Source organism: Lutra lutra, chromosome 3 (assembly GCF_902655055.1).
Source record: "Lutra lutra chromosome 3, mLutLut1.2, whole genome shotgun sequence".
NCBI classification, from domain to species: Eukaryota; Metazoa; Chordata; class Mammalia; order Carnivora; family Mustelidae; genus Lutra; species Lutra lutra.
Window position 1 is genome coordinate 50,476,443 of NC_062280.1, and position 21,271 is coordinate 50,497,713.

The window sequence follows — 21,271 nt, forward strand, 5'->3', positions numbered from 1 at the left end:
TTGAATGTCTGTCCCTCTCATTTACATGGGCTCCTGACAGGCTTGTCTTATTAAGCTTTAGCACCTTGGTGCTTCCTACAGTGCCTGGCACATCACAGGAGCTCAAAAAAATACCACCTGAATAAATGCTATTTCTAATACACAAGACAAATTTATTTCTAATAAACAAGACTAAATATAATAATCTTATAAATTCAGTTGTTCACAAAATCAGCCAAAGATATGAATAGTGACAAGAGCTTAAAATTAAGAACGGAGTTGTAAATCACATAAAATAAAACTTACAGTACTATAGAGCTTTCCCATGTCTTTGGAGTGGGTGATATATGGCGTATCTGGAGAAAATGTATACTTGCCCTTTATTCTTTTATTAAATGTTTCTTTATATTTTATCTAAGGAGAGAAAATAAGACAAAACCAAACAAAACCTCTGGTTAATATAAATGTATATTTAAAGTTTCGTAGTTTCTACCTAGCAAGATAATAATCAGTCTACATTTAGAGATTAAAAACTAAGGAACTGGTTGGATTTCAGTTCATTTTACCTAATAATCTGGACAAGAATATAGATATTTTCTGTAAGTGAGTACAGTATGCCTCCTATTAGTGACTTTTAAGACATTCCCACCAAAGACAATCTCATAGCTTCCCACCCCATTGTCCATTTTTTTTTTACAAGCAGTTATCTGGAGGTAAGCAAATGTAATCAATGACAGACCACTAACTCCCCAGTCCATGCACATCATTATACATAAAACAAACTTACATCACTTTGATTGACTGAGTTAATCTTAGCCAAAACAACCGCTGGTGGGTCCACCACACTTGTAAAGTTAGGATAGTTGTCAAGAGCATCTTTCTTATATTTTATCTGTAAGGAAAAAGATGATTAAGACTGGTCTCCTTCCACTGTGTACCTGCCCCCACACAGTAGGCAAGGGGGCCAGGCTCTAGGTGAGAACAGGCTTTGTGTACCTGGTTCACCATTTCCTGGTTCTTCGTAACCCTCACATAGTCCACAGAATCCAAGGGTATCCAGCCAATGCCACGGAGCCACTCCAGGTCAGCTTTGTAGACATTCTGAGAGTAGGAAGAGAGATACAATGCCGATATAAATGACTGACACAGGGTTACAGATAGTAGATTAGAAGCAACTTTTTCAGGAGCATTTTAAGGGTTTCTCTCTAGCAACTCTTTTTTTTTTTTAAAGATTTTATTTATTTATTTGACAGACAGAGATCACAAGTAGGCAGAGAGGCAGGCAGAGAGAGAGGAGGAAGCAGGCTCCCTGCTGATTAGAGAGCCAGAACTGGGGCTTGATCCCAGGACCCTGGGATCATGACCTGAGCCGAAGGCAGAGGCTTTAACCCACTGAGCCACCCAGGCGCCCCTCTTTAGTAACTCTTGCCTCATTGATTCAGTCATGATTTCACCTGTTCACCTGAAAAATATATTTTTTTAAGATTTTAGTTATTTATTTATTTGACAGAGAGATAGAGGGTACAATCAGGCAGGGTGACAGGCAGAGGGAGCGGGAGAAGCTCAGCAGAGAGCCCGATGCGGGGCTTGATCCCAGGACCCTGGGATCACAACCTGAGCAGAAGGCAGAGGCTTAATAATTAACCCACCGACCACACCGGCGCCCCCTGAAAAATATTTCCTGAGCCTGTAATTATGAGCGAGGTAGTGTGCTAGGTGATTTGAGGGCTAAGTATAAAGGAGTCTAGTGTAAACAGAAGTCCTTTATGAGGGGAGAGTGTAAGAGCTAGAACACCCCAGAGCTGTGGGAGTTATGGGCAGGGAGCCATTGTTTTCACCAGTGAGCCTAAGAAAAGGTTTTACCAAGGAGGGTATAATTTTAGGTGGACTTATATTTAATTACTTAGAAATATGCAGGACATTCAGACTATATAAAGAAAATGACATGACTAAATGCACATGTGTTGTAGAGCAGGGGGACACATCCCTCCTGCCAAGCCTAGCTCTCCCCTCCCCCACCTAGTGCCTCCTTTCTCTCAGGCCAGCCCTCACCAGCAGTGGAGCTGCTAATCTGATTAAAGGTCCACAACAGTTCTTCTGCCGCAGCAACAGTGAGGTGGGATGTTCAAACACAGCGTCTGTGCTGCAGGCAGTCCTTGATTTCCTGCTCCCACTTGGTAATGAGAAGACCCAGCAGGGTTAGCTCCTGGGGGCACCTGAGCATCATGTCGATGCACTGTGTTTCTGTTCCTTACCAATGGCTGGCGGCAGCTACAGGCCTTGACTCGAGCTTCACTGCAAGATGGCCTACGTCATGTGCCCTCTACCCTAGATGCCTTTACCAAAAGTCTGTGTGAGGGATTCTGGGCCCTCATGTGGTTTGTCGGTACTCTGCTTCCCCTTTGCTTTGATTCCTTGCAATCAAGTCCTTCATAAATGCCTGAAGGAATAAAACGCCTGGCCGAGCAAGAACAAGGCATTCCCGGGTCCTCGACTACACTATCCTCTAATATTGTTAAAATCCCCACTCACTCTCCATTCTCACCCCAAGCCAATTACCATTATTTTAAATCAACTGATAATTTTCCAGGCAGATGTGAGATGTTGCTGATGGCAAAGATATAAAAAAATTTTTTTTTCAATGACTTTGAAGGTTATTCAGACATACATAGTAGGCAAAGCTGTCAGCCAGCCAGTCCCTGCTCTTGGGCTTTCTCTACCTCATATCCAGCCTTAATTCTCTTCTGGGACCAAACTCAATATTTATGTCTTGAAGTTTAGAAGCTTGGTGCTTCCAGAGTGTTGCTTATAATGCTCAGAGTATACATTTCTAGATCATTAAGAAACGAAATCACTTACATCGCTCTGTAGGTCATAGGCCTTCCTTGCCTGGATAACATCATTTTGGTCAGGATGACATATCCACTGGTGCAGGTAATTACGGTAATCAATATCACTGACAAGCTCCTGCCCATGCTTGGCAGCCAACACCGACACCATATCAGCAGGTATATTGATCTTGGCCTTTGTTTTATGATAGTCCTCTTTGTACAGTCTGTCATTTTGAATCTGGCCTGCATGCTCAAACCAAACCAGTTTGGGATCATCTCTCATCGTCGGAACACCAACATAATGACCTCTCTGTTTTACATGCTCAGCTTTGTATTTCAGCTGGTAGGAGAAAAACAGAGACTGCATCAGTTTTGACAAGCACTCAAGGGAAAGAGGGGCTTGAAACCTCAGCAGATGCAGGCCTTCGGCCTCTTGGCATCTGCCTCCCTGAGAAGAGATAATAAAAAGCACAAAAATAAATAAATATAAAGAAATATCAATTTAAAAATAGAAAAACTATATTAGCTTTCTAATTCTGCCTATGTCTTATTTGAAAGCTCAGAGATCTTAAGGGAGTGAGGGAATAGGAGAAAGAGTAAAGCACTCAAAGGATAGCTCTTAAAGAAAGCCCACGAAACAAGACAAAACTCCCGAAGCCCACAGGGAGATCTAGAAGGAAACAGGTATTTCAGCCATCCTCAAGCCCGGCTAGGCCTGCTAGCCCCAGGCACACTCCAGCATGCACTCATACCCGGGTAAATTACCTCGCTCTGAACGTCACTAGAGTGATGGGCGTGAACAAACGGTACTGCATCTGGAGGCAAGATGTAACCCGTAGCTTTCTGCTTCTCCCAGCCTTCCTTGTAGAGATACTAAAAGACAGAGAGCCACAACAGAGGCTTACACGAAGCAGTCAGGATGGGACATTGGTCGTGTGCATCCCTGGCCCACAGTTCCACTATGGTCCTCTGCCCCCACACAGAGTACCAGGCATCCGACTAAAACCCCTACCTGGTCCAGTATCCGGGCTGCCTCCTGGGCAGTGTGCAGCAAAGGGGTTTCTGTGAGGGTGTATTTCGATTTGGTATCGTTCCAATCTTTCCGGTATTTAATCTGGAAATGAGAGGCAAGAGGCTTAAGTTACTTGATGTTAAGAAAGCACAATGCTGTCCAAGCAAATGTTAGCATCGTCCCAACGATTACAACCCGTATCGTAGACGATGATCGCATGCTGAGCGAACGTAGGTGGGAAAGCTTTGGAAATGACATTTCACGACTGGGCAATTTTAGAACGAGAGCCGTGTACTTACATCATTGAGGATCTCACCACTTTGTTTTGCAGTCACGTAATCAACTCTGTCATCCACCGGAGTAAAGTTGAGAGTTTCTATTTTTGTGCGGTATTTTTTCTAGGGGAAAGAAAATACCCTTCAGATAGTTGCAGTTTCTGGTCCTGTCTGAGCTGAGAAAGAGGCACTAGATTTAAGGGTCTTTCTCTACTAGAAGTGTAGAGCGCCATATTTGAACAGCACCTTGTTGGCAACTTGGTCTTTTCCTTAGCATTTTATTTTTTAACGATGGAGTTGCCTTCTTATATCTCCCACAGATTTTAAAGTAGTAGGTTTGCTTAGCTACCAATCATGTACTGATTCATTCTGTATATCATGTTACTCCATACATGTCTTTCAACTGGACAAGCTTCTCCCTTCTTCTTCTTCACCATTGCTGACAAAAGACGTTTTCCACTTATACAATTCCAAGCATCAGCTGGGCATACTGGATATTATCTTATGGATGTGGTCCCCTGATGTGATAGGGACAGCAGAGGATTGTTTTGGGAAAGGGTATGTCCAGCTTAAATGACAGCAGTTGCAAGCAACTGTCCAAATTGCTGATGGGGAGTGAATGAGTTTTGGTTTGTATATTTTAATTCAGCCTCCCAGGAAACGCCCTGAATGGCAGGGTAAAATCTTGGAATACCTCACTGAAGATATCCGCGGCATGTTTGGCGTGATTGACAGAAACGGAATCATTTGGCATCCACCCGATCCCACGTAACCATTCCAAGTCCGCCTTGTAGACAGCCTGTGGGGACAAGGCCGAGTGATTTCAGCAACTCTGGGCATAGGGTCCTATTTATTCCACCCCTTGTTTTGATGGAGAAACACATAAAAGGATGACATACTCAAGCAGCCAGGCAGGTAACATAAGTAAATTCATTAGGAGGTCAAGTGATATGAAAAACTGGGGTATCTATTTTCTATTTGAAGGGGGTTAGCCTCAATTCAGCTCCCACCATTGCTGCCAGGGGTGTAAAGCATATCCAGAGATTCATTCTCTGATTTTTTTCTAAAGAACTAAGAAATCTTAGATTTGTACCCCAAATTTCCTGATTTAAAAACGCAGCAACTTAATTCAAGATTTTTAAACATTGTATTAACTAAAAAAGCTAATCTGTGCCTACATTCTTTCCACAGACTGCCAATGTTTTACTTATGATATGAACCTTTGTTGCTACTTTTTTTTTTTTAAAGATTTTATTTATTTATTTGACAGAAATCACAAGTAGACAGAGAGGCAGACAGAGAGAGAGGAGGAAGCAGGCTTCCTGCTGAGCAGAGAGCCCGATGTGGGGCTCGATCCCAGGACCCTGAGATCATGACCTGAGCAGAAGGCAGAGGCTTTAACCCACTGAGCCACCCAGGTGCCCCCCTTTGTTGCTACTTAAATGCCATAAATAATATCTTCACAGCAGTTGTCTTTATACCATTAAAATTAACATTTGTATTCACACAACCATTTATTCCTTGATACAGAATCTAGATCTTTCACAGCTTTGCTGGTTTTTGACACTGTACTATAAGGTCTAACTAAAACCAAATTCTTAGCTGCATCAAGACAGGAAGTGATGCTACAAAAATTTAGGGATATCAACTTTCTGGGAGACATGGCAAAATGAAAGAAGAGCTTGAACTAAAACGCAGCCCACTCACATCACTTTGCAGTTGGTAGGCTTTCTTGGCCTGAATCACATCATTCTGGTCAGGCATGCAGGTCCACTGGTGTAAGTAATTGCGGTAATCAATGTCGCTGACCAGGGTCTGGCAATTTTTAGAATGCACAATGGAAAGCATATCCACAGGGCTTTGGAACTTGGTCTTCCATTTGGCCCAGTGCAGCCGGTACTCTCTTTCATTCTGAATCTTGCCAGCTATGAGGGCCCAGCGGATTTTGTTGTCATCCCTGGCCGTGGGGGTCCCCACATAGTGTCCCTTCTGTTTCTCGTGGTCAAGCTTGTATTTATACTGGAGACGGAAAAACAAAGCAGATGGATCACAGTATGTACCCCCGATGCACCTAGGATCTTTGCTCAGAAACTGACAAGTCAAACAAGGCCACACTTACGTCACTGGCAATCTCCCTGGAGGCCTTGGCAGCCTGGATGGGGATGGCATCCAGCCGTACGTCGCAACTCATCTTCATTTCATCCCAATCCTCGCGGTAAATTTTCTGAAGAGGGGATAAAATAGGGTACCACTTTGGATTCAGATGTACTGATAATTTCAAGGGTTCAAGTAGAATTACCATCAAAGCAGTCCAGTTTTGAAGTCCCAGAATCAGTTAAGAAGGGAATAGGTGAAAGAATTATTCACCACCACGCTACAGGAAGATGAAACTGTGTCTGGAGTCCAAAGAGCTGGGTTTGACCAGAGTTCTTTCTAATTTAAATCATGGCTTCTGTGTAGTTGTTTCTGGTTTATATAACAGGGCTTAGCGGCTCTTTGTATGGCTGTATTGCTAACATTGGGCTAAGGTGAAGGTCAGACATTAATAAGGATTACTGGATTGCTTTAATTCAGTAATTCAATTTATTCAACTTTAGAGTTCAACTCAATTTTGTAACCTTCAGAATTATAAACTTTTTATTATTTGTGGGGAGGTTTACCCCAGGATGGCTTCTTAGATCTTATGTGGTTGATGATAAATATTATTTGGGAATGTTTGATGTTTCTTCTGAAGCACAGTTGGAGGTTAACAGCCCTTTTTTTAAAAAGTAGGCTCCACCAGCAGCATCGAGCCCCATGTGGGACTTGAACTCATGATCCTGAGATCAACACGGGAGCTGAGATCAAGAGTCAGATGCTTACCCGAATGAACTACCCAGGCGGTTCCACAGTAGCCATTTCTTTAAATGCAGCGTGTTTTTATTTGGATAGAGAAGTTAATTAGGGTAGTGACTGATGTACAGAAATCTTTTTAAATATATGTTCATATTTAAACAGGCACATTCTGTATTGACAATGTCAGACTCAGAAATCACAGTAATTTAAACGTATCATTCAGAAATACCAATCAATACGGGAGCCTTAACAGTGCAGAAAGGAGAGATTAATTTCAATTATTAATGCTTTCATGAGCTTTGCATATATGATATATTAGTGTTCATACAAATTTTGACCCTGTAAGTACAGATAAGTTTTGTATGAATTTTCACTCAAGTTTTTGTATGAATTTTGCATGGTCCTATTTAACAATAGACTTTTTAATAAAAAAATCACATTCTCCACATTTCAATGTATTGGAGAATACTTAATGCAAACTTGTTATTATGTTATATAAAATCTTTTGTTTTTACTTATTTAGTTTAATTATATATAGTGACACTATTTTTAATTATGTAATATTTTTATGTAGTCAAATATATTTTTTATTAAAAAAAAATCTGAGTTTGAGACCAAAATTGATCTACTAACTTTAAGAACATGGGTCAATTCCTCAATCACTTTAAGTTTCAACTTTTCCATCTGATAAAAACAAAGTAACCTATTTTACTCATATGATTAGTTTGAAATTAAATGAGTCAAGTTAATGTGAATTTGCTTGGTTACCTAGAAAATCGTATACAAGTATCCCAAAAAAGCTGTGTTTCCCAAATGATAGAAACAATTTTATATAGTGGATTTTATCAAGCTTATTATAGTAATGGTAACACCATGTATAAAAAAAAAGTACATTTTGGTTAGCATTCAAATAGGATGCTTGATTTCTTCTAAAGCACAAGTCATTCTCATGAATGTCTTAATATCTAATTTTTAAATGTCTAAAGTTTACAACTTTACTTTTGGCATGGCTTCAAATGTTAGTCCTGCTTACATCAAGATATCAACAGTAGGATCTGGTATTTCCAGATGAGAAATGTATCATGCAAAAGAGAGGACATGGGACTTCCCCCGAAAGTCTGGCCAAAGATGCCTTTGGATTGAAAAGAAGAGGTTGAGGAGTCCGTTTATGTTGCAGTGAGGAATGGACTGCCTCTCCAACCAGCCAGCTGGTGATGAGATGGCACTGCACCATACTATTCTTGTCTTAGAAAAATATTATCAGTGCTCCAAATTTTATTTTCTTCCCATCTCTCAGAAAAAAATAGCTCATTACAACAGAGTTGATGGGTGTAGTTTGGCACATGGTGAGGAATCTTTGCTGGGCAGCTTCCTTCCCTCACAGAGATTTGTTATTTTCTGAAAGATGGGAAATTCCAAACCATGGTAAACTGCTCTAAGGCAGTAGCCTTCTTCTAGGTTCATATTTATTCTACACACAAGAAATCTCTGTGACCCATAGAGACAACACCTTTCTTGAGCTTTCTTAAATTGTGTGACTAACCATAGAATTCTTTCATTTTATCTAATAGACTTTTAAGTTCATTCTCTTCCTTTTTCCAGACATAATGATTTATCCTGCAAATAATAATTTTGCCTTTTAAATCCAGTACTTATCTTTCATTCTTACTCTTCTGTAATTATTTTGGCCTGAGTGAGGAGCTTATTCACTTAGCTAAAGTTCCAGCAAATATTAAATAATGGTGATGTCAGTGGGCATCTTTGTTTTATTCCTAGCTTGAATGAGAAGATTAACTTACTGAGGATGAGCCTGGCCTTTGATTTGAGATTTATTCTTTTAGACACATTAAGATGATATTCATTTATTCTTATTTTACTAGGACTTTATTTTTAAAAATAAGAGTGGATATTGGATTTGGTTACATGCCTCTTTTCAAATCTAGTAAGATGAATGTGTGATTTTTCTTTTTTGTTCTATAACATTATTAGGTTTCTGAATATGGAACCCTTTTGGCATTCATGGATGAATCCTAATTATCTCCTATTTTATTTGTTAGTATTTTATTTAAGATTTTCCTCATTATTGGTCTACAGTTTTCCTTTGTGGAATTATCTTCGACAAGTTTTAGTAATTGTGATGGCTTTCCTTCTTTCATTAGGCTCTATGCTAGTCTGATTATTTTGTGAAATTATGGAAGAATTCTCCTATGAAATCATCTGGATGACCCTGACATCTGAGAGTAAAAAGGAGAGTCTGTAATAATTCTTAATTTCTTGCTATATGTTTTTAATTTCTTGCTTAATTTGCTTAATTCTTGCTTAATTGCTTAATTTCTTGCTATGTATTTTTCTGGGGTCATTTTGGTAATTTATGATTTCCTAGAAAATTCCCTCTAGATCCTCGTATTAAAATAAATTTGTACAAAGTTTGTTTTTGTTTTTTAAAGTTTTTTCATTTTAAAAAAAATATTTATTTATTTGACAGAGAGAGGTAGTGAAAGAGGGAACACAAGCAGGGGGAGTGGGAGAGGCAGAAGCAGGTTTCCCACCAAGCAGGGAGCCAGACGCAGGGCTCAATCCCAGGACCCTGGGATCATGACCTCAGCTGAAGGCAGACGCTTAACGACTGACTGAGCCATGCAGGCGCCCCTAATTTCTATAAAGTTTTGCAAAGATTTCTCATCATTATTTTGTGTCGTCTGTCATTATGCCCCTTTCTTGTTCATGTGTCTCTTTATCTATGTCTCTTTCAACTTTCTCATCCTTATTCCCTTCTCCCTTTTCTCATGTTGACATTGGCTCACCAGTAACTGGCCTTTCTGGGTGACTCTGAGCCAGGGATCTGCTCCTCTCCTCACTTCCGGTTAAAGGGCTGATGGTGACGCATCTTCCCTAGCCCCACCCAGTCAATCCTTCCTCTCTTGCCTATGAAGAGTTTCCTAAGGATATCATAGCACCAACCGGGTGACTTTCCAAACAGAAAGGGGGTCTGTTGAGGTACTTACATTGCTCACATTAAGAGCATTAGCTCTAGCAAGATTAATTTCTGGTGTATCTGGCATTATGTGGACGGAAGTTTTATCCTTGTCCCAAACTTCTCTGTACTTTGGCTATGGAAAAAAGAACCACAATAACAAAATTACTTTGCAGTTTGTAATTCTGCTAGTTCCAGTGCACAACTTCCAACTTTTCTGACCCAAAATTTTTTCATATTAATAAAAAAACCCTAAAAGTTTTTCACATAAGTTGCTCAAATGTAGTATGAAATTGGTATTAATATCTTTTTCGTTTGAAATTCATAAATAACGAGAACACAATTCCATCAACATTACATATTAAAATCTTCACTTTCATCAACATTTTTCTCCTACAAATCGCTTACCAGGTTAATTATTTATCAGTCACTTACAAGCATGAGTTAGTTTTAACATATGGGGACAAGGGGACTTACAATACTAATGTTTTCAGCATTTGACTTAGCAAGGACAACTTCAGGTGTGTCGACAACACTTGTGTACTTGAGGCTCACTACAGGTGTACGGTAGACACTGTCTCGCAGGATCTTCTGGGCATTTTGGACCCTCAGCACCTCAGGAGACCCTTCGGGCATCCAGCCAATGCCACGAAGCCACTCCAGGTCAGCCTTATAGATGGCCTGGGAAGCAAAACAAAGCGAGGTAGAAGCGGGTTTCGTTGTTTGTTTGTTTTTAGTAAAGTAAGAAAGCAGTTTTATGTTCTATTTTATGTCTCACAAACAGTAATTAAAATTGAGCAATGACCTCACAAACTCAATTCCTCATATGCACAGCAGTGTTCCAGTCTGCTTTGTTTTCTGTGGCGGGGGCACCTGTGCACACTATAAAAAGCCGAAATGATGCAGAAGGCACTCTCTCTGTGGGATACTTCAATCTTTCTGTGGGATTCTGAATACTTTAGTAACATACTAGCTCAGGTAGACTTTTAAAGCAATAATAAATGACTGAAAGAAGGCATTCATTCTACACAAGAAATAAATATCCTGATGGAATCCATGATTTCCAACAAAATGAACAGGCAGAAAATATGAATAAGTCTAAAAATACATCAGGTAAATGAATGCAACATCACATTGTGAAGAATACCATATTAAGGAAACTAGTGAGTTTGGATCATGCTGCTGACCTTTGACAGTAATTTCAAGGAAGTAGCCCTGTCATTCTTCCATTGTGGGACCCTGCGAATCCTCAAACACTGCACACATTAAGGGATCTGTAGAAAAATTCTGGCAGGACCACTAACAGTAAAAAAGAAAACTTTCTCAATAGGTCCAGCAGTAAGACAGGCAATCAGTAAACCTGAAAGGGTTTATATAGGGAGAGTTGTATTTTTCCAAGTCCTAGGAGGAAGGACCAGGGAAAGCTGTGGAAGGATTTCTTCCTGGAAAACAGCTCACTACTCAGACCCCTCGGTGGGTACTCTCTGCACAAGCCAGCAACTTACATCACTCTGCAGGTCGTAGGCTTTCCTGGCTTGGATCACATCATTCTGGTCGGGAAAGCAAGACCAGTGGTGCAGGTACTGGCGATAGTCCACATCACTTGCTAATGTCTGGCCTTCTTTGGCAGCATTGATGGACACCATGTCCACTGGGATGGAGATCTTGGCCTTGTGGTCATTGTAGGCCTTTTTGTATAGCCTGTCATTCTGCATCTTTAACACATTTGCCGCCCAAACCAGTTTAGGGTCTTCCTTGGCATTGCGACATCCAATATAATGGCCTTTCTGTTTCTCGTAAGCAGTTTTGTACAGATACTGGTATATGTGAACAGAAGAAAGAAGAGTCATTTTTTCAAACTCACTTTGTCTAGATAGCCTGTTCCAAATAACTCCATCTCCCTTAGATTAGCTTTTCTTGGTTACTGTTTTTCTTAAATCCATACTATACGTTTTACAATTCTTAACACATTGGCTTGCCTTCTATGTCCATATGCATGAAGACAGCATGAGCACTTCTAAGGCAAGTCCTGTGCTTCTGGATTATCCCCAGTATAGGCGTATCTAGTGTTTCCCAAACTTCAGTCACTGTCTACCACCTTCATGTTTTAGGTTATCTACTAGATTCTTTGTTTAAATAAATTTTAAAGTGTAAACTTTGAAAGATTTTTACTTTAAAATGTATAATCCCATTTAAATGGAAAAAATCAGTATTTTTCTATCACACATAAATACAAACATATAGTCTTTAAAAATTGCTTGTCCATCAACTATATAAAGTTAATTCAGGAACAATTTATGTATGCTGTACTTTTAGAAACAACAGAACTCTTTGTCCCCACTGCGTTTTTATAAGTGCTTGTAGATTACATGATCATGAGAAGATACCGAAAAGAAAATAAAAATCTGTGCTTAAACATGAGAACAGCAGAACCCAGTACTAATGCAAAAGGGTCACCAAACTGTTGTCAAAGTTATTCTTGAATCTGAGATTTCAAAACAAGACACTAATCCCGACGCTCTCCATTCTACTTAAGTGTATTACTGGGGAATTAAGTTAAAGATTAGAAAAGTATTAACTTCCATGGGTCGTCTATTAGTTAGTGCTGGTTAAGGCTGGGAAAGGAGGAGCTCTCACATCACTGGCGATATCCCTGGAAGCCCGGGCGTGCTGAATTGGTATGGCATCTTCCCGCAGGTCATAACCCGTCATCTTGACAGCTTCCCAAGCTTGCTTATATTGTTTCTGCCAAGAGAGATTGCAATGCCACAGTTAATCTGAAGAGGGAGCCACTGAGTCAGCATTACTGACGGTTTTAAGGAAATCTCTTAAGTTACATTGAAAATTAGTCTCCCCTTGAGATGTATAAATAGGCTGGTTTCATACTGAAATTAAGTTTCAGTAAAGTTTTAATGAAATTTAGTAAAGTTCATTTTTTCTTTCAAGAAAGAAATTAGGAGACAATAAATCATGTGAAAATGAGAAAAATAGATCTCGTTTGGCTTTAAAAGGAAAAAAATCACTGATGGGCCACTAAAAAGAGAACCAAATATTACTATACTTGCATATATATGTTTTTATCTAGTGTTTTTTGTGAAGCCAGTGGATTTTTCCTTCCCACAAAGATAGGGACACACATACCTATTTATATACACACATGCATAACATGTGTGCCTATGCACATGTGTGTGTGCACATGGCACTTAGCATTAAAGACTAGAAAAAAAAGGAACGGTAGGGAAATGCATTTGGCTAAACTCCCTCTGGAGTATATCCACTTTAGTTTCAGTTATGTAAAAAATACTGTGTATAGCAAGTGGATGTGTAGTTCCTTACATCACTGATATGTATGGCATTGATCTTGGACTGCAGCATCACTGGAGTGTCAGCTGGCACATTCACATTCGCCTTCTCTCTCTCCCAGGCATCACGATACAATGGCTGGTAGTAAGGGGGGAAAAAAAGGATGGCTGATAAGTAAATAAGTCAATTACTAAATGAATAAAATTATGGGTACAATTAAGGTTCTCTTTGGATATTCTCAGACACAAATGTAGATCATTTTGTTTTCATTTGTGCAGATTTTTTTTGTTTTTCTGTTGAGTAGGCTCCATGCCCAGTGTGGAGCCCAACACAGGGCTTGAACTCATGACCCCAAGGTCAAGATCTGAGCTGATATCAAAAGTCAGATGATCAACTGACTGAGCCACCCAGGTACCCCTTTGTTTGTGTTTTTACTTAAAAGGTGCCAATAGTGACATCAACAAGAAGAATATATTGATATGTGATAAATTATAAATAGAAAATGAGTCAGAAATATGGTAGTAAAATGATCCTTTTTCATTAAGTCACCAGTAACTATCTGGCAGGTAAACCCACATCTCAGGTAACTACAATAATCCACATCACTAATCGAGTCCTGGCTTTCTTGGTCCAAATAACTATCATAATATCTAATACTGGGGCCACCCCTGGACTTTTCAACTTATCTCATGATTGAAAAGCAATAAAAAGGTGGCAGTTTTGTGACCATGGTATTAACTGGTGGACTTGCATGACAAGCAAGACCTCAAAATATATTCAAAGTGTGTATCAGAGTCTGTGGAATATAAAGATGCCTACCACATTATGTTGACCAAAGAGTCATTCAAGTAAATGAAATGTGGATACCGTTACTTGATTGAGAATATGAAATTTTATCTGGATACACAAATGTTCAAGGTTCTAATGCTGGTATCAGCAGTTTAAAGTTCACAGTCAAAATTCTTTTTTTTTTTTTTAAAGATTTTATTTATTTATTTGACAGAGAGAGATCACAAGTAGACGGAGAGGAAGGCAGAGAGAGAGAGAGGGAAGCAGGCTTCTCGCTGAGCAGAGAGCCCGATGTGGGACCCGATCCCAGGACCCTGAGATCATGACCTGAGCCGAAGGCAGCGGCCCAACCCACTGAGCCACCCAGGCGCCCCACAGTCAAAATTCTTACGGAGACTTCTTTAATATGTCCAAACGTATCATCAACCCAGCTTACCTCACTGATCTGTACAGCATTGATCTTTGCCTGGATGACTTCAGGGGTATCGACAATGCTGGTGAATTTGAAGTCCTCAGGTTTTATACGATACAACCTCTCATTCAGGAGATTCTGGGCATTCTTCACTCTCATCACTTCCACAGAACCCTCTGGCAACCATCCTATACCCTTCAACCATTCCAGGTCTGACTTGTACACGTTCTGCATGAAGGAAAGGAAAGAGTACACAAGAGTCAAATCTATGAGAGCACAATGCCAGCAGGCCACACACTCCCTCTATTCAAATCAGCTGGGTGGCCAAACCCATGAAATAGAAGAATCAACATTAAATATTAATGTTTGGGTATTACATCCCCGGCACGCATCACTGGGAGAAGTTCACAATATCCTACAGGAATTGGAGCAGTGCTGACAAGGGTCACTTGTGGGATGACAGATAGCAATGGCACATAATTTTGTTTTCATACAAGGTTGAGCTTCTGTGCTCGCCATTTGAAATCTGCCTTTTTTTACACTACTGAGAATAATATCTGTAAGAATTTGGGAAAATAATGTCTTTAGATGTATGTACAACGAGGAAAAGATATATACTTTTATCTGTATATACCTCTCTATATAAAAACATAAATATATACATATACATTTTTCCTACATGTGCCAGATAAATTTAAAATCCAACATTTCCTTATGTTCACATTTGCTTCTGAAATTTAGCTATCTAATCATGCAAATGTAATGGGTTTAAACAACTGGGACTAAAATTTTATATCTAATTACATAGAATAGGAGAGTGATTTTTTTTTTTTTTTGTCTTCATGAAAAAGGCCTAGCCACATGAGAAGGAATCTTCTGTAAGACAGAAAATGTTCCACAATTATTCTACTACGATGAAATGTACAGATTATGTTAGGTTCTATTAAGATTACCACTTAAATTATGTCCCTAGAGAATACACCATGATGATATACAGAGACACACATCTCCCCAAGAGCCTGGTGATGATATACATACATCGCTCTGCAGTTCGTAGGCCTTCTTAGCCTGGATCACATCATTCTGATCTGGCAAACATGTCCACTGGTGCAGATAATTGCGATAATCAACATCGCTAACCAGGACCTGACATTTCTTGGCCTGAACAATCGACATCATGTCCAACGGTGTATTGTGAATTCCTTTAGACTTCTCATAAGCTTTCTTGTATTCTCTGTCACTCTGGATCTTGGCAGCATGTATAGACCATACCAATTTGGGGTCATCTTGCAGGGTGCGGAAACCCACATGGTGGCCCAGTTGCTTACGGTAACCTTCTTTGTATTTGTACTAAGGTTGTGAAGAATCATATAAAAAGACATATGAAAATAACATAGTAAGAGGACTTTTTATTGTTTTCAGAATATTCTTCTCACTTTAATAGAAATTTGTCTCAACACTGGCCGTCATTACATAATTCAGTTCACTTTAAGGAAAATGGATAGGGCTATTTTAGGTAGTTTGATAGAGAACTTGAGTAAAGCAGGAGGAAATAGTATGGTACCTTGATAGGTAGTTTGATAGAGAGCATGAGTAAATCAGGAGGGAAATAGTATGGTGAATAAGAGTAATTACAAAAAAATCATAGCTGACATTTACTGAGCAATTACTATATGCCAGACACTATTACGAGTGCTTCAAATATCTTAGGTTGATTCATGTGAGATCGCTGAATTTTTTAGTTAAAAATAGTTGCATAGCAGCAAGTACAATCTCATTTAATCTTCACAACATCTCTGTGAAGTACATACTATTATCACATATTTCAGATGTGGAAAATAAGACACAGTGGGTGTAATCATGGTCTCCAAATTTGCCTAGAAAGTGGAATATTAAGTCAGATGGTCCCCCCAAGAGTACTAACAATCCCTCAGACAGGAAAAGGCCATTTGTGTGGTTTTGGAGACAGATTAAAAAAAAGATGTATATTTCACAGGAATGGAAAGCAATGTTGTTGGTTTGAATCAGAAGACAACAAAAGGCCTGGGGACAAGAGTTTCCATTTTGCCCACACCTGTCCTAAGTGTCTTAGTACTAGAGTAAGATAGTGTCTGTTTCTTTTCTATATTTGGATAACACAGAATAGTTTGGACAAAAGAGGGGGAGAGAGAGCTGGGAATAAGGCAGATACTATAGATTGGCTATTGTTTTTAGAGATAAATATGATAAATAAAAGGGAAGAAACAGGTGGCTACAGGAGATTAAAAAATAGAGAAAAACCCAGAGAAGGGGAACAGGGTTGCTTAAAGATTTGGAGCTGGAGGTGGGAGGTAGGGAGCTTGGTAGGATAATTATTTTGACTAAGTTTTTAAATTGCTATTAAATGAACTTCAAAAGGTTACTGAGAGCATTACACATAAGCCTCCAGTATAAAATCTTATATATGTAATGGGATTTCAGTCTTAAGTCTCATATGAAACTTTCAAACATGATCTATATTTATGAAGAATGCCATAAATATTTGAGGAATAAAATGACACTGGTCACAATCAAATATATTGATTCCTGAATTTTCCCTAGAATTCTGCATAGATTCTTCATGTTTTCTTACTTCTACTTAGAAACGACTTAGAAATCATTTATACGTATACCTCATCTAAACTAACCTTAATGGGCTTCATTCCATTTTAATGTATTTAAAAAGAGAAAGTTTATAGTGCAAAACAAAATGAAATTTTTTACATAGATTTTTAAAACCCCCCAATTTAAAAAAATACTACATTTGTTGTAAGAAGAGAAAAACCACAAGGAAATAGAGGCTGTACCTCACTGGCAATTTCTCTGGAGGCTTTGGCTTGTTTGATTTCAATAGCATCTGCTCTTAAGTCATAGCCTTTCTGCTTGGTCTCATTCCAGTCTTTTTGGTAAAGTTTCTATTGAAGGAAAACATAGGTTTACAAAACTTGAAAATAAGTCAATATACTCAAAGTACTGAAAAAATGAATCATGCGACTTGATCTAAATGAAGACAGCATAAGGAAAAACAGTGATTTCTGAGTTCTTCTTCTGGTTGTTGGCTATCTCCTTTATGGAATGCAGGATACTTCTGACCAAAGTTTTAAAGCCAAACTTGTAGATCTACTAAATGTTTGAATATTTGTCTTCATCACAATATGGTACACATCTGAAAATATCCCACTATACAACACATGGAAACTAAGAATCAACTGTGAGGCTAGAAAACCTTCATCAAGATACCATGAAAGGTCCAGTGAGATTTAATTTTTCCTAATGTTGTCTTCTGACTTTTCAGAGGTCCCTGCTAAAGGGATGTGACATAGATATTTATATGTATCTTACTCTTTGGATAGGATTTAAAACTGTCCTTTTGCTTTTCTAATGGCTTTGAAATGTCAAACAAGACACTTCTGGATCAATCAAAAACCTATAAAGATAGAAGAGACCATTACATCATAATCCCTCACGAGAAATTTAACGAGGGATTCCATTATTCTCAATTCATATATGATGAAAGAGTTGTGGACATTGGATATAGAACAATGCTTTCAAGATTGAAGGGAGGACCCCAGTAAGATTCAGACATCCCAACTCTTTGCAGTCCTGGGACTCAGCCATGATCTAAACTAATGTTTAAAAGAGAGAATTTCCATTCATATTGCATTGGGAATGGGAGCTAAAGAGAAAACGTGTAGCACCAATAGCTGTACATATCTCTAAGATAGGTAATTTGTCATTATACCACCCCCGAGCTGACATGTATTGTCCTATAAAGGCATTTACACTTCATATTTATGCCACTTACATTGCTGATTTGCATGGCATTTATGTGGGCCTGCAGCATGATTGGCGTGTCAGAAGGAATGGTGATATTGGTTTTATCTTTATTCCATGCATCTTGATATAGTTTCTGTGAAGAGAAGAGAAATACTACATTAATAGTGGATATCTGAAATATTAAGCCTCAGAAACTAACCTGGAGAAATTCTTTTAATGTTTGTGATGGTTAACTATGTGTTAACTTGGCTAGGCTACAGCACACAGATATTTAGTCAGACGTCATTATAGATGTCTCTGTGAAGATAGTTTTCAGATGAGATAGACATGGTTATTAGCAGACTTTGGTAAAGCAGAGTACCCTCTGTAGTGTGGCGGGCCTTGTCCAACCAGCTAAAGGACTTCAGAGAAAAAAGTCTGACCTCCGCAGAGCAAGAAGGATCTTGGCCAGCAGACTGTCTTTGTTGCTGGGCTGTGACTCTTCCTTAGGTCTCCAGCCTATTCTGCAGACTGCAGACTCGCCAGCCTCCATAATCATATGGCCCAATTCCATAAAATAAATCTCTTGGGGTGTGTGTGTGTGTGTGTAGACACTCATACAGTCTATAGACCTATCTACATCTCTCTCATATACATATATATACACATATACGTGTAGTACACACACACACACCTGTATCTATACATACCTATATCGCCTGTTGGCTTCATTTCTCCAGAGCACCCTGACCAATACATTATACCATTTAAAATGCATCATTATGCTACAGGTTTTAGCATTTAATAGGAGTTAAAGAAGTATTTGTTCTACTTTGCCTGGGCCTATACCAAACTAGCCTACAGATTCTTAGAGTTGCTCCCGTCACTCTAAATCTTCCAAAAGGCACAGCCCACATGCTCGGTTTGGGTGAGGTCATCTGAGAACAGAGTCCCGCAGAAGACATGGCTGGTGATAGGATGGTTCTCACCTCACTTATTTGCAGAGAGTTGGTTTTTGCCAGGACAACATCTGGCGTGTCAACAATGGATGTGAACTTCAAGGCTTCTGGCCGCGTTCTATAAAGTCTTTCATTTACCAGGCCTTGAGCATTCTTCACCCTGTTCATTTCTACAGAGTCCTCTGGCATCCAGCCAATGCCACGCAGCCACTCCAAGTCCGCCTTATACACGCTCTACAAAGGTTTGAGACAAATAATATTCCCTGGTTACACACCACCTCATAATTGAAAAGTAAAGTCTGTGGGAGTGAGGGACCAATAAGCACAGGACATGGTGCTTCCCAAAAAGGAGGAGGTGAGATTTTATAGGACTCAGGGGTTTTAGTATCGATGACAGAGTCATCTGTAAAAGCGTACTTACATATACTAGCTGTGAAGAGTGCTAAAATGGTAATAATGCTGAATTTCATAATTATTTGATAATTCCAAAAAAAATTATAGAACAGAAAGCATTTTTAAAGGAAATCTTGTTGAATCTCATTCCATTTTATTCCTACAGTAATTAAGTGTAGAAAACTCTGTTTAGTGTATTGGCTGTAGTATAGTAGCGGCAGTTACTTTAAAAATACTCAGATAATTAAAGTATGTCTGCAATCTATTTTCCCTGCCAGAAAGTACAGATGAAAGGAAGAAAACAGTCTGGCATCTAGGCCAGGGGATACAAGACATGGCCTAAGTGAGGTTCTTCATCTATATTCTTGGATTCCCAGGACATAACCCCTAACTATGGATTATGTATTAAACAACAGGAGTGGTGCCTTCCTGGGGGTGTGCAGTGCATACAATCCATGAGTCTATCCACAGAAGGGTCCACAGAGGCACTGTCTGGACAACTAATAAACCTACGTCCTCTTATTCCATCTTCCCCAAAGTTTGTGTTACATACATCGCTCTGCAGTTCATAGGCCTTCTTTGCTTGGATGATGTCATTCTGATCAGGTAAGCATGTCCAGTGATGCAGGTAATTTCGATAATCAACGTCACTGACCAAAGTCTGAGATTGCTTGGCCATCACAATGCCTAACATGTCCACTGGGCTACTGAATTTGGTCTTCCACTTCTGGAATTCCTTCTTGTATTCCCTTTCACTTTGAATCTTCCCTGCATGTATGGCACACATAATCTTGGGGTCATCTTCAACGCTCTGGGCTCCAATGTGGTGGCCTTTCTGTCTCTCATATGCTTCTTTGTATTTGTACTAAAATGAGAGAAATATAGGTTTAGAAACCCAATTTTAAGAGGGATTTTTAGAAACCCAATTTTAAGAGGCATATGCATGCTGACAACTACAGAAAACATGAATACCCACAAGCAAATGGGTAAGAATTTCATATGGCAAACATTTTGGCACCTCTGCATCATTTTAAACTCTTTTACACTATTGTAAGCATAACTGTAGTATATTCATATACCTTCATTGGTGTAGCCCTTAGCTACAATTCCAAACTATGCTATTCTTTTCTGTGACAACAAAGGGACAAAGTCTTAGAAAGTAGGAAGCAGGAGTGGGGGATACATGTGGAAACAATTGAGAAATGTGTCCCACCAGCCTCACAGAGGCCATTCAACCATGTGACACCAAAGAGGGCTGGATGGAGAGTACTTACGTCACTGGCGATGTCCCTTGAGGCCTTGGCACTTTTGATGGAAATGGCATCAGCCCTCAGATCATAGTCCTTCATTTTGGATTCATCCCATCCCTTGGTGTAAAGTTTCTAGGCGGAGGGTAATACACAACGGAAAAATAAAAGTGTTTTGGAAAAGTTAATAGGCCAATTTTCCGGACAGGAAATTGTAAGGTGGAAAAAGTATTTTAATGAATCCTAGAAAGCCTTAAAAGACCATTGGGAAGCCTCTTACTTGGCTGATATTGGCAGAATTGCTCTTGGCCAGCAGGATTTCGGGGGTGTCTGGCATCACATGGATGGAGGTTTTGTCAGCATCCCAAGCTTCTGTGTATAAATGCTATGGAGGAAGTGAAGTAAGCCTTTCATTAGAGCCCATACAAGACAATTATTTTCAAATTATTTCACTGTGTAAAAGCCTTTTCAAGGCTATTTAGAGGTGA

The 21,271-nt window shown here is 39.3% G+C and overlaps 1 protein-coding gene across 1 annotated transcript in view; it reads right to left on the reverse strand.

Moving 5' to 3' along the window:
- Positions 1-21,271, reverse strand: part of NEB (nebulin) — a 179,435-nt gene that overhangs the window by 73,666 nt on the left and 84,498 nt on the right. Inside the window, exons 63-85 of the mRNA XM_047721711.1 lie at positions 21,064-21,168; positions 20,811-20,918; positions 20,090-20,401; positions 19,174-19,377; positions 18,234-18,338; positions 17,236-17,343; positions 15,449-15,760; positions 14,435-14,638; positions 13,243-13,347; positions 12,544-12,651; positions 11,412-11,723; positions 10,384-10,587; positions 9,938-10,042; positions 6,217-6,321; positions 5,805-6,116; positions 4,792-4,896; positions 4,122-4,220; positions 3,823-3,924; positions 3,576-3,683; positions 2,839-3,150; positions 976-1,080; positions 767-871; positions 286-393 (exon numbers count right to left, since the gene is read on the reverse strand). Coding sequence (XP_047577667.1) covers positions 286-393; positions 767-871; positions 976-1,080; positions 2,839-3,150; positions 3,576-3,683; positions 3,823-3,924; positions 4,122-4,220; positions 4,792-4,896; positions 5,805-6,116; positions 6,217-6,321; positions 9,938-10,042; positions 10,384-10,587; positions 11,412-11,723; positions 12,544-12,651; positions 13,243-13,347; positions 14,435-14,638; positions 15,449-15,760; positions 17,236-17,343; positions 18,234-18,338; positions 19,174-19,377; positions 20,090-20,401; positions 20,811-20,918; positions 21,064-21,168 — 3,753 coding nt within the window. The remainder of the gene's footprint in view (positions 1-285; positions 394-766; positions 872-975; positions 1,081-2,838; positions 3,151-3,575; positions 3,684-3,822; positions 3,925-4,121; positions 4,221-4,791; positions 4,897-5,804; positions 6,117-6,216; positions 6,322-9,937; positions 10,043-10,383; positions 10,588-11,411; positions 11,724-12,543; positions 12,652-13,242; positions 13,348-14,434; positions 14,639-15,448; positions 15,761-17,235; positions 17,344-18,233; positions 18,339-19,173; positions 19,378-20,089; positions 20,402-20,810; positions 20,919-21,063; positions 21,169-21,271) is intronic.